General features: G+C 30.9%; 1 protein-coding gene across 1 annotated transcript; it reads left to right on the forward strand.

The window, feature by feature from the left end:
* The first annotated feature begins 189 nt into the window (after positions 1 to 189).
* LOC107072473 (U4/U6.U5 tri-snRNP-associated protein 1) lies at positions 190 to 5,020 on the forward strand. Its single transcript, XM_015332446.2, is given in 12 exon segments — positions 190 to 435; positions 1,491 to 1,939; positions 2,239 to 2,367; positions 2,505 to 2,924; positions 3,036 to 3,055; positions 3,057 to 3,184; positions 3,297 to 3,571; positions 3,682 to 3,769; positions 3,900 to 4,098; positions 4,323 to 4,509; positions 4,591 to 4,745; positions 4,844 to 5,020. Coding segments are annotated over 12 exon segments (2,241 nt in total). The 5' UTR covers positions 190 to 272; the 3' UTR covers positions 4,872 to 5,020.
* Positions 5,021 to 13,975: the final 8,955 nt, after the last annotated feature.

Consider the following 13,975-nt stretch of genomic DNA (forward strand, 5'->3'; position numbering starts at 1 on the left):
TAGTTTCAAGTTTTTTATACCGACTTTATTAACGAACATTATTATATTCTGGTTTCTATCTTCTATTTACGAAGGACGATCGTGATAATATCTAGCGGAATTCGAGGAAAGCTCGAAAAATAGGGATAAATGCTTTAGGGAAAAATAACACTTTAGTTACTAATCTTGTATTTCTATTATATTTGCTGTTTTTACACAGTTAAATTACATATCGAAATTTGTAGTGGTTAGGTTTGTTGGTTTCATTTCTTGTTCTTTAATTGCAAGTTAAAATGGGCTCGAACAAACGACATAAAGCGGAGAAAAGTCGCGATATTAAGAAAAAACGTCATCGTAGCCGTTCACGAAGTCATACGCCAGAACGTGAGAAAGTAGATAAACATAGACATCACAAGAAACATAAAAGGAAAGAACGCAAGGATTACGATAGCGATGGTTAGTTTCTTTTATTTTTTTCCTTTTTATCATGCATGTACCAGCATTATATATACATAATTAATATTTTGAATAAATAATGCATAAAATATGACCAAAGTTTTTAGGATTTTGTGCAAATATTAAAAATATTCTAGAAATATAAAATATACAGTGGCGGCCATATACTTACGCATACTACACATTTTAACTTTTAAACTTTCTTATGTTTGTTTTTCATACTTATCTGTCTGCTGACTGATTCAATGTTTTATTTCTAAGAAGTTTCGATCGTTGAGCATCTACCAACAAAAGCCTTTTCATGAGTTCCAAAAAATAAAGCTGTTTGTAAACATTGTGTTTCAAAATACAGATTTCGCAGCGGACAACTACTTACGTACACTGAGATTTGTCGTATTTAATGCGCAATTTTGAGAATGTAAACAGTATTCTTCCAGTTTCTATCGACAATTTGAATAAATTAGACGTAATATAAAGTCTTTGAGTAGTAATGAGTAAACTAAAAAATATTACGTCAGAACAACGGCGATTAGAGTGCAACGTCTCCGCAAAAGTGATAAATCATATCGACAAATATCTGCAGAACTGGGACTGTCAGTTATGACATGTCACTAAACAATCAAATATATTGAATGTAATGGGTACATCGCATAACATTCCTCGTAAGTCAAGATCTCGAAAAACTGATAGAAGTTAATTTAAGTTAAAAATATAAAATTAAATATAAAAATATAAATATTTCCGTATGTACGTAAGTATGTGTCCGCAAGAAATTTTACTTAGGAATAGAAAAATATTAAAAATTCTCTAAATATGAACAATTATAAGAATCCTTTTTTTTTTTTTTTCATTTAATAATGGGACTTATAAAATATTAAATTGGTTTTTGTTTATCTCTTGAATGAACATATATATACAACGATTTCAATATGATCTTGCTAGGTGTACGTAAGTATATGGCCGCTACTGTATATGGATAGATATATTTGTGTATTACACGATACTGTTTAAATTTACATTAATATTTACATAATTATTTACATTTATATTTACAGTTGAAATTGTCAATGCACCACCGCCACCAAAAATCTCAAGATTATCGCATCCTTCGACACCACCTCCGCCAGAAATTTCAAAACAACGTAGTCCATCTCCTATAAAAGATGGCATGTCGCAAAGCTCTTTATCTATTGAAGAAACAAATAAGCTCAGAGCAAAGTTAGGTTTAAAACCTTTAGAAGTTGATAGTACATCGAAAGATGATCCTAACAAAATTAAGGATGATTTGGGTGAATTTTATCATAAACCAGCAACAAATGCTAACGATCAATTGAAAACACATAAATTAAAGGAAAAAATTAGTATTCAAAAACAAAAGAGGCAGATTGAGGCTAATTTAGCAAAAATCAAATCATTAGGAGAAGATGATTCTGATGACGATACAAAAGCTTGGATCGATAAGAGTAGACGTTTACAGGAAGAGAAAAAAAAGGCTGAAGAAAGGGTAATCATTGGTTTTTGTAATAAGATTTATATATAGGATTATTTATATATACCATTTATGGTATACGTTACACTTGACCATCAGGAATGACATATTCGACGAAGATATTCATTTAATGGTAATGTAAGAAATGCAGTATAGAACAAAGCACATCAATTTGTTTAATCGTAATGAAATATTGTATGATAATATACCAATCTTTAGTTAAAACATCAAATGGCCTGTACGACAAGTTGGGTAAAAACGGCTTTTAGGGAACGTATTAAATGAAATTCCATTTAACTTAATTTTTATTTTAGGCTAAAATGTTGGATCAGTTGGACGAAGAATTTGGAATTGGGAATCTTCTTAAAGAAGAAATATCCATTTCACGTAATCTGGCCTATACGGAAAAAGATTTAAAGGGTATGATGGTGGAACACGATATAGTGAGTTATTATTTGATAATACTAAATAGATTACATATGCTTTTATCAGGGATTAAAAATTAAACTTATTAGTAAAAAACAAATGTGCAATTGTATTGATTAATAATATTAATTTCGGTGTTTTTGAAATTTCATAGGAAAGTATTACAGAAGGCAAAGGAATGGTTTTAACGCTGAAAGATCAAAATATATTAAACGAAAACAGCGACGTGCTTGTAAATGTCAATATGGTAGATGAGGAACGATATAAGCGAAATGTTCTTAATAAAACGAAAAAGTTTGTTTATAACGCATACGAGGATGATCATTTAGATGAATTTGGGTTATCGAAGAAAAACATTTTAGATAAATATGATGAAGAAATAGAAGGAGAAAAAAAGGATAACTTTGTATTGGGTGCTTATAATCCAGTAGAAATAAAGCAGCGTCGTTCAGAAATTGTTAAACATCGTTTAGCAAATAAAAAGTTAGAATCATTGCAAACAAGAGAACCACAATTAGCTAGTGAATATTATAACGAGCAAGAGTTGGAAAAGTTTAAAAAGCCAAAGAAAAAGGTTCAATTTCAAATGTTAACATTAATTAGTCTGTTCTGTTGCGTTACTAAACGTTATGTTAGATAAATGTTATACTCTTTGTATTAATTTATTTTATTTCTCCTTATCTAGATTAGAAAAATAAGAACGAAAAAAATTGAAGGCAGACGATCTGATTCCAGAAGAAAATGATTATCTACGGGATTTAGGAAGTAGAAGAAGTAAAAAAGTCGAAGATACCAGAGAAAACGACGGTACTTTGGACGTAGACGATTTAGAAGGTATACGCTTACTTTGATCATTCTTTTTTTATACTTTGTTATATACCATTTATTTATTTATTTGGCTATTCGTTATATTTAACATTACTGGAATGTAATATTTTATGAACAGGTCCCAAAGAAGATTTAACAGGAATCAAATTTGAGGACGACGATAAGGAATTAGAATTGCAAATGGCATTAAAGAAAGCGCACCGTTTAAAAGAATTAAAAGCGACGGATGCAAAAAATGTTTTAGAAAATACTAAGCAAGAGTCAATGGTTGTGGATGAAAATCAATCTACAAATATAGTTCTTAATGCTACCGCAGAATTTTGTAGAACTTTAGGAGACATTCCTACGTATGGACTTGCTGGTAATAGAGAGGAAAATGGACAAGAACTTATGGTACCTTCTTCTTCTTCTTTTTTTTTTAATTTTTATTAAATAACATTTATTATTTTAAGATAAAATATTTATATTTCTTCTTTTCTTTTATTTTCACTTTTTCTCTACAGGACTTTGAGGTAGATGGAATCAAAGATGAGATTGTTTCCGATGAAGAAGAAGATGATGGTCGTGGTGCATGGAATACTGTACATTTGGGTATTTATTTTCTACTGCTTTATTTTTTACTGTCAATATTATAGCATAAAAGCTTTTTATATTTATATAAATAATCTCTTTTTCTCTCTGTCTGTCTGTCTGTCTATCTGTCTTTATGTTGCGTGTTTAGATGAAAGCAAAACGGAGCCTATAGCGCTGGAAGCTGCAATTTTAGATGCAGAGCTATCCCTTGGCCAAGGTGTTGGCGGAGCGTTAAAATTAGCAATGAGTAAGGGATATTTACAAAAAGAAGACAGTAACAGGCCATCTGCTTCTCGTTTCGCACATTTACAAGCTCAGAATTATTCTATAGAAGACAAGACATATGGGTATGTATGTCTTATTTTTTTGTTCTTTTTGTCTCTTTTGCATTTTCTTAGTACTTTTACATTGTTAAGCGATTAAGAGAGTAATGATGAAGATAAGAAATTGGAAAGAAGCTTTTAATAAATTTTAAATTGTTTTTTTTTTTTTCGTGTAGCATAATTTCACAATTTTGGATGTATTCAATGCGTGTGTATGTTACTTATTTTTTTCTTTTTTTTTTTTTTAGAGATGATGATAAATTTGGAAGAAGAGATCGTTTCAATGGTCCTACGTCAGATTTTAAAGAGAAAGACGGTTTTAAACCAAATGTTAAATTAGAATATATAGACGATGATGGACATGTTTTAAGTGCTAAGGAAGCTTTTCGCTACCTATCGCATAAATTTCACGGAAAAGGACCTGGAAAGAATAAGGTAATCTATTAAATTTGATGTTATATATGAATGAATGAATTTTATGGAAGAAAAATATTTATAACATAAATATTGATACAGGTGGAAAAGCGTATGAAGAAAGCTGAACAAGAAGTCTTAATGAAAAGAATGTCTTCGACGGATACACCTTTGGGAACACTTAATTTATTACAAGCAAAGCAAAAAGAAACTCAATCACCGTATATAGTTCTCAGTGGTAGTAAACAAATACAGACGTAAATATTCTTTCTTATTTAATATATATCATTATACAGTATTTTCATGTTTATATGTTATTTGCAAATATTAACAGTTGTTCTTTTTCTTTCTTCAGGCCAAGTATATCGAAAATAAAACATTGAAGAGGAGAGGGTGAGAATGTGAGATTTCGAATTTATCGTAAAAAGAAAATATACATCATTATGTAAATTAGCACTGCGATGCAATTAAGTCATATGGATTATTACAATACACAACTGTTGTGGAAATAAATACTGATATATTAATTTTACTTTATTATCAAATTAATCGAACACTTTTACAAAATAAGCAACTTCGGTATATTATTTTTGTATAATTTATTTTCCATTAAAATACATTATCATACGATAATTTTTATGCATATTCAGAGATCGATAAATCTTGGTACAATGTTCTTATTTAGGTTCTATCTATTATTTATGTGGTACAAAATATGTAGATATTAATGTTTAATGTTATCATATTTTGTAAATAAATAATTGAATATTAAACTACACCAAATTTTTACTATCTTTTTGTTAAACCTATCTCTATGTAACACGTATTTTATATATACAATAATATGTATATATAATTGGTATAATAATTGGTATATATAAACCCCAACTATATCGTCCCAGCGAGAATAATTTTTACAGTGAAAGTTTTTCATTATTTGAGACTTTTTTTGTATTGTCAACATGAATTGGTTATTCAAAGATTATTACAGTTTTCTTTAAACATCTTGTGATAATTACAAGGACACCCAAAGGGTTCCCGGTAGTATTCTCGTGTCAGCGATTTAAAAAGCAATTCGTCATAATTTTGTCAATAACCAATATCATAATATCAATATTAAATATTTTGTGAACCAGAGCTTTGAAAAAGTATAATTTTTATAATTCAGTAAAATTTAATCGATCCATCCTTATTTATTCGATTCATACATAATACTTTCGCGTAATTTGCAATTCTTTTTAAAAAATCTTAATCTTTGGAAAATACTAGTGGTATCGGCTAAACTCTGTGAATGATGCAGTATGCTAGAATGCATATGGTAGAATGCAAAAAGTATATATTTTGTTATACGAAATTCTACTAATTATTAAAATATATGGATTATTTTGTCTTTTAACTTTATGCATTATCTTAACATTTTCTCCCTTTTTAAACTTATTTTGGCACATATATAAAGTACTTTTTTATAAATATTTTTAAATCAGATCAGCATTCAGATCTATATTTTTAATTCCAATCCAAGAACGTTACATCCAAAAGAAGAAGAGTCCATTACACCATTGGATCAATGGATATATATTGCATTTTTTTACGGCTAACGATTAGAAGATTTGTATTGATTATGTTATCCTAAGAAGAGTTTCATTCTATAATATTATGTAAAAATAGAATGCAGCAGCTGCAGTAACAAAGAATAATCAAAACAAGAATCTGTCAAAAGGTAAGCATTGCAATCTTGTATTTGTAAAAAACAAACCTATATCAAACTGATTGATAAACTGATTCATTCCACAGGGGAGGGAAATAATTTGACTAAAAGTTTCTACTCATTATTATCAAGATTGATAAGAATCTATCATCAATCATCAATACTACAACTATGAAAGATTTTTGAAGACACTACCCTCAATATACTTACAGTTGGAAAAAACCATACTTAGTTCTATTCTATCAATAGAATTTCAGAAGGAATGCATCCTAGTTATCACAAATTGAGAAAACAAATGGCAAATACATTCTAATGTGCACTTCTTAATATGTATTAAATTTATTAATGTACTTCTTACTGGGAATCGACTAAGACCAGAAAAATGTATATATTTGTAAGTTATAATAATGTCATTTTTGTAGAAATACCAGCATGTATTATATTATGCAAATGGGATGCATCTATAGTGAGAAGAAACAAAATTCTAGACAATAATATGTTAAGAGGTAAAAATAATAATGTTGTTTGAAGAAGAAGTAAATATTATAATATTGTTTAAAATACATTTTTTTTTATCGTATAAAAAATGAGTTACATTACATTAATTTTTTATAATTTAACATAAATTTATTGGGAAATTGGTAATTTATTACCGACAGGTAGAATATGTGGCGCCATCTAGACGAAAGATAACACATCGGTAAGACAAAATCAAGATAACTACCTGTCAATGTACTTTGAATACCGCAAAACAGTCCACGTGCAGTGTAAAGTATTTAATTAAAGAAATTCTTAGTGATGCATTAATAAATAAGTTATATTTTGTATTTGTATTAATTCAAATTCGTTTCATATTCTTTTTTTAGTGATCGCCAATTCAGCTTAAATAGAAAACCATTACACTTGTGGCTTTGTCAGCTGAAGAAGAAAACCATTGCACTTGATGTTTGGTCAGTTTAAGAAGAAAACCATTGCACTTGATGTTTGGTCAGCTTAAGAAGAAAACCATTGTACTTATTATTATGTAAACTTAAAAAGAATATCATTGTACCTTTTATGTAAACTTAAAAAGAATACCATTGTACTTGAGAGGTTATTTCAGATTAACACTTTCCGTGCCAAGCTTTTTTTTACGTGTCATATCATCCAAGCCATTTAATTTTTCTTTAACAAAATCAACCATTACATGTAATTATTAATTATTGTAAATTTAACAATTAAACAAAGGGTATAGCCGGATAAGTATGGGAAATCTGCCCCCGTGGCTTTTTTGACTCGCACTTGGGGGATCGATTTGGTGTCGAATAAAAATAATTCACCCCAAATTTTAGCTCTTTTACTCAAACGGTTCTCGAGATTTTCAAAAAAACCTGTTTTTTCGATTTTTTTTTTTTTTTTTATAGTAAAATTCAAAACTAATCAATGATGATTTTTTTTCTAGTTCTTAGGAGTCTAAGACATGAAAAAAAAAATATGATCATAATATTTTAACGAAAAGCCGATTTTTGACGGACGAAAGAAAATTAAATTTTTTTTTTTTTAGCTTTTTTGAAATATGTCAGTCACCAAAGTTTTTCAGAAAATGTCTTTTATATTCCTCTACATTCAGGAATTTTCTTGAATTTTTTGAAGTGGTGGAACAATATGAAAAAAATTAAAAACTCATTTTTTTTTCTAAAATCCCAAGTTTTAACTAATTTATATTTTTTTTTTCAGTTAAAAAAAAAATGTGAAAAATTATTTTTTTACTCAAAATACACTTTGCCAGAAATAAACCTAAAAATTATTATAAAACAATTAAGATATATTCCGTCTAACGTAATTTGAAGGGTTATTGATTATTGAAAATACATTTAAAGATAGTACTTATATATTCTTTATACGGTTAGATATTATTCTAAATCTTATGCAACAAAAATAAAAAATTATAATAAAAGATGTAACTATATTAGTCTTCATCACTGTCTTCATTCACTACGACACTAATTTTTTCATCGATGAACAAGCGACTCAGGATCTCAGCAGGTCTTACAATTTTCGCCAAATATCGAGCGTAAGCAACCTGATAAATAATATATGATAGCAGCAATGTGAGAGCAACATCCAATAGTGCGTCTACCATTCGCACAATCACAACAATATCGAGTTATTCCGGAAATATCGTTCTTATCTGGCTGATATTCAATAAAACAACGATATGTCTTCGAATTAATATGTCGAGATCTGACTTCAAACTTTATAATATTAGGTGTAATTTTTAAATAATAGAATGTTATTATTCCATTTTCATCCATCATCTCAGCTAAATACGATACAGCTTGAGACATTTGATATGATCCAGTGAAAAGAATTTTGAGTTCTTGCTCTGATAATTCTGGAAAGTCAGTTAATTGTTCTGAAGTTATTATTGCAAAGGGAACTTTTCTTCTGGCCCAACGATTAGTTTCTATCTCCAAGGTTAAAGTATTCTCTTGATCTTTTTTTGAATTCATGGCAGCAACTATTTTTTCTGTAAGATCAAGATCAGAATCAAGTCTTGTTCCAAATTCATTGTGCAAAAAACAAGCGATTCGACAAAAAACATTAGTTTTTGGAAGCAATTTGTTATCCAGTTTATGATTTAATAGCTTAAACTTCTGTTTAATATTGCCATGTACTGCTTCAAAAACACAACGAATTTTGATAACGAAACGGGATTTATTCGATTCATCTGTGCTCACCTGATTGCGTTTTCCTTTGAGAGCAGGCATTAGCACTTTGAACCCTAATTCTTCTAAGTATACAATCACATCACGAAAGCCACGATCAACCACAATAATGTCATCTTTTTTCAGCAATTTAATCAGACCATTGGGGTCATTTAAGATCACTCTCATTATTTCAGCATCGTTCATATTAGCTGTATATGGCCCAAGCATATCTATAACGAAACCATTCGCAGTGCATATCGTGAATGGTTTACACAAAGGAACCTTTTTTTGACCAGAATATGATTTCCTCTGATATTCGTTATTTGCACTTTTTTCATGACGAATATATGTTCCATCACAAATGAATATCAACTGGTCATTTTCTACATGATACAATTTTTTAGCAGTGTTTGACGTATTAGTGAGTAATGTCTCCCTACTGATAGCATCAATTCCAAAATGCTGAGGTAAAACATCTTTTTCAAACGAAGATATAACTTCATCACAGTAGTCAGATACAATTTGTTCCCGAACTAAACCAAAAACGGAAGATATTACTGCATTCGAATTTCCGGTTCGTAATTTGAATAAAAAAATAACAAGAGCTTGAACGATATTACGATTCACTGAGTTTCTCATCGATGTTAACTTTTCACGAAGTTTTATCAATTTTTCCCAGGTAAGACTAGTAAATGCCTCTAATTGTTTTTCTGAAAACGAGTGATCTCCAATTTTATCAATTATGGACGAGTCAGTACCAATAGCGAGCTGCCCCAGTAATTTTTCCAAATCACGAACTTCAAATACACTGGTGTTTGAAAAAATGTCTTCATCGAAGAACCGCTTTTTTATAAGATGGTCTTTACAACACCGATTTCCTTCGTGAATAAGGAGTTGTCTTTTGAAAAACACTTGTTTTTTGCGTGCTTCAAATGGAACAGATTTGATATTTGATGATGATCCACAAATGCAACAGTATTTGTGAGTAGCAACAATTCGAGGAAAACCCAACTCCACAAATTCTAATTCTTCTTCCAGTTTTTCTTCAATAACATATGAAGGATCTTCAGTTGACGATACATATGAAATAGTAGTGGATGAGGATTGAGATGAAATTGGCTGACTTTCGATACTTACTTGATCTGGAGATGAATCCTCAGTGTTCTTAAGTATAGGTGGTCTTGTTAAAATAACTCGACACTTATTACAAAAGGTATCATTAATAAAGACTCTCTTTCCAATTTTTTCTATCGCAATATTAGCCTCATCAATTGTCATAATAACTTTTTTATATCCAACTGTTTTTCGCAAATATCTATTACAATTAATGCATTTTTTTATCAAAATCCATTCTGAAATAAAGATTTGAATTATGTCTTGTGAGGTTTTCAGACAGAGAAAGAAATATAAAACTGAAGATAACTGACTAAGGACTGACTAAGGACAGATATAATACAGACGGACTAACTGAGGACTGAAGACTAAGGACACTTTCTTACTTCTTTCCACATATTTATATCAGAAATGAGCTACACCCCTTTGGAGAGGGAAGGAGATTATAAATCTTATTGACCAATATCATAAGGATCCACCCCATAGTCCACCGATGGGTACAGCCTATAGTTTTTGGTAGTGGAAACAATGCATAAAGAAACTTGATCTGGAACATCGGAATGTTATCTCTTTTATGGTATACCGCATATGTTTACATAGGAATCCGAAATTCTTCAAAGGGTCCCGACACTGCACAAAGGGTTTTTATTGCACCAATATATCCCGATAATTCTTATGTTTGTTTATGGTTTTATGGCCCTTCTAAACTTTCCCTACAGTTTCTGAATAGAATTTTCCTTTCCAGAAAATAGAATATAACGAAAAGAGCTGAATACTAGATTTTTTCCTACAGTATAGGGAATTGAGAAATATACAGACAGATTCAATGAAAAAATTTACTTATTCAAGTGGTTGTAATGCTACAACTGTAAGCAAACAACAAAGCAAAATACAGAAAACTTTAAAGCGAAACTTTAGAAAAAATGATTGCTGATTAGTGAAAATCCCGGTATATAGCGTTGAAATGCGTTAGCTCGAAACGTATTAAAAAAAAAAATAGTTTTTACGTAATCATTGTGAAACCAAATGATTGAAAATGTTTGATCAGTAATGTTATTGTGTATTTTGAGTAAAAAAATAATTTTTCACATTTTTTTTTAACTGAAAAAAAAATATAAATTAGTTAAAACTTGGGATTTTAGAAAAAAGAAATGAGTTTTTAATTTTTTTCATATTGTTCCTGTTAACGTATGGCTGATAAATAAGACAACGCAGAGTTAATATTCAAAAGTAAGATTTATTATAAGAAACGGTGGAAAAGAAAGAACTGTTGAGCAAGCCTAGAGCTAGGCCGAATACAGAAGAAGAGAGGGTGTACCAGCGCCCTGTACTAAGGGACTGTGCGGCCCATAGGAGAAGTAAGACTAAAGAGTAGGGGTGGCGGTGTGAGAAGACATAACGTCTCTTATATACGCTATTCTTAACACTCCCTCCCGGTATGTCTCGATACTCCACAACATCTAGTTAATAGACTCTTTAAATGATTTAAACCATACAATATATTCAACAACATCTTTAAGTGATCAAAATCGCAAATAGAATTAACAAAATCTATGAGCAAATAACTTGTCATACTTGTTTATATTGAACTTATACAAAACAAATTTAATCTAACTTGATAAATCTTTGGCACGGAATGTTAGTTAACTCTCAGTTACTCAGTTTAGCCCTGCGAAGAAGAAGATTTATTCCCTGGATGGAAAGAAGATAACAATTTAATTATTCATAATCAAATCTGTAAGATATTTATGTATTTCAAAGGTTAATGTCTTTGTGAAAATATCAGCAATCTGTTTATTCGAAGGAACCCAGTTTAACTTAACCAAATTTAAATTATCGCATTCCCTAACATAGTGTTCTTTCCTTTCGATCATGTGCCTTAATTTATTATTGCCATCAGATTTCGCACACGCTATTGCTGACTTACTGTCACTGAACACATTTATTGGATACCATTTTCCTTTTATTATCAACTCAATTGACTGACTGATTGATAGCAAAGCTTGGCATGTTTCACTTAATGCGACATATTTAGTCTGACAAGTGGAGAGAGCAACCCTTGGCTGTTTATGTGTTCGCCAAGCAATAGTATCACCAAACAGCTGTATTAGATACCCACACGTAGTCAGTAAGCCTTTGCAATCAGAGAAACTTGCATCAGCATTAGCCTGCAACTCTTGTGTTTTGCCTCTAAACGTCAAGGTCATACCTTTCGTACCCAACAAGTAACGCAGTGCTCTCTGCAGCATATTCCATTCGTTCTTAGTTGGATTTAATTGATGCCTACTCAACACATTAGTAATGTATGCGATATCAGGCCTTGTACCGTTAACTATGTGCAGCAATGTTCCAACGACTTCTCTATAAGGAAAATCTTTTGTCAGTGGTACAGCAATGGTTTCTTCCCGATCTATTCTTTCTCGATTGCGGACTTGATTCGAAACCATAGGTGTTCTCTTAGGATAGGGTTTTCCTTCTAAGAATTTTTCAAGCATTTTGTCAATAAGTTTTTCCTGATCTAGTCGCAAAATTTTATTTCTCCTATCTCTTCTAATTCTAATTCCTAAGTATTCTTTCGGTTCACCTAAGTCTTTCATTTCAAATTCAGCTTTGAGCTTATTTTTAATTTCTAACATTTTACCCGGATGATTACCTATCTCTATTATGTCATCAACATAAACAAGCAAATGTACAAAATCATTACCATCTCTCCAGGTGAACAAGCATGGATCAACTAAGTTTTTCTCCAGTCCTATTTTAAGTGCAACTTCAGTGAATTTTTCATTCCATTTCTTCGGACTTACTTTCAAGCCATACAACGATCTTTCAAGCTTACAAATTTGATCCTTTGGCCCTTGACCTTCAGGAAAAAGTCCTTCCGGAATTTCCATATAAATTAATTGATCCAACTCACCATACAAGAAAGCAGTGTTAACGTCCAATTGACACATATCAAGGTCGTAAGCATTTGCTATTGCAAATAACGCTCTGATCAGTGACAATCGAGAAACAGGTGCATAGGTTTCTTTCCAATCGTACTCCTTTTCGATCTTTAAAACCTCGTATAACGAGTCTCGCCTTGTAAAGCTTCTCACCTTTTTCATCAACTTTGGTTTTGAATACCCACCTCGAATCTATAATATTAGGCGATGTTCCATTCTTACTACATCCTGGTCTCTCTACTATTGTCCAGACTTTACGTAAACCTATAGCCTTTAATTCAGCTGCAACTGCTTTTATCCAGTGTTCTTTCTCTGGACTATTAATAGCCTCTTTATAGGTCTTTGGATCTTTGTTGATTTCAGTCAATAGTGCGTGACATTTTTCATCAATTTTTAATCTTGTTCTTTCATCTACTTTACATTCTAAAGAATTATCAAAAGCATAAATAAAATTTGCTGATACATCATCCATGGGGAGAGGATCAACAATCGTCTCAGCATGTTCAGGCGCATTATTAGCTTGCTTTTTAGGGCGACCTCTTTTTCTTTTAATTCGCGGAGGCGCTCCCTCCGAATCTAAGGTCTCGGTGTTTCCTTCTAAGTTTTCTTTATCAAATTCGACTAACCAGGTTTCTTTGTTTATACCAACGTTTTCATCCTGCCAATTTTTAATACTCTTTACATTATATCTATCTCCGTAAACAATTCTTTCATTAAACCTAGCATCCCTACTCTCATAAAATTTACCATCTTCTGGCTTTATAAATAAATAACCTGTTCGAGTATAACCTATCAAAATTACTCTTCTAACAACGTACCTAAACTTCGGTCCCGTTTTTCGTTGGACTTTAATATAGGCAAAACATCCGAACCGTTTTATTTGATTGATATCATATCTATAATTAGGTGCAAATTTATGTAACGGAGATTCCATATTATTGCTAGCATGTGGTGTTCGATTATACGCGTACGCCGCTGCGCTTACTCCTAAATCGCACATATTTTCCGGTAATTTCGAATCATACATGTACGAT

This window comes from Polistes dominula, unplaced genomic scaffold (genome assembly GCF_049000335.1).
Source record: "Polistes dominula isolate Pdom_NZ unplaced genomic scaffold, Pdom_raw_medaka contig_307, whole genome shotgun sequence".
Taxonomy (NCBI): domain Eukaryota; kingdom Metazoa; phylum Arthropoda; class Insecta; order Hymenoptera; family Vespidae; genus Polistes; species Polistes dominula.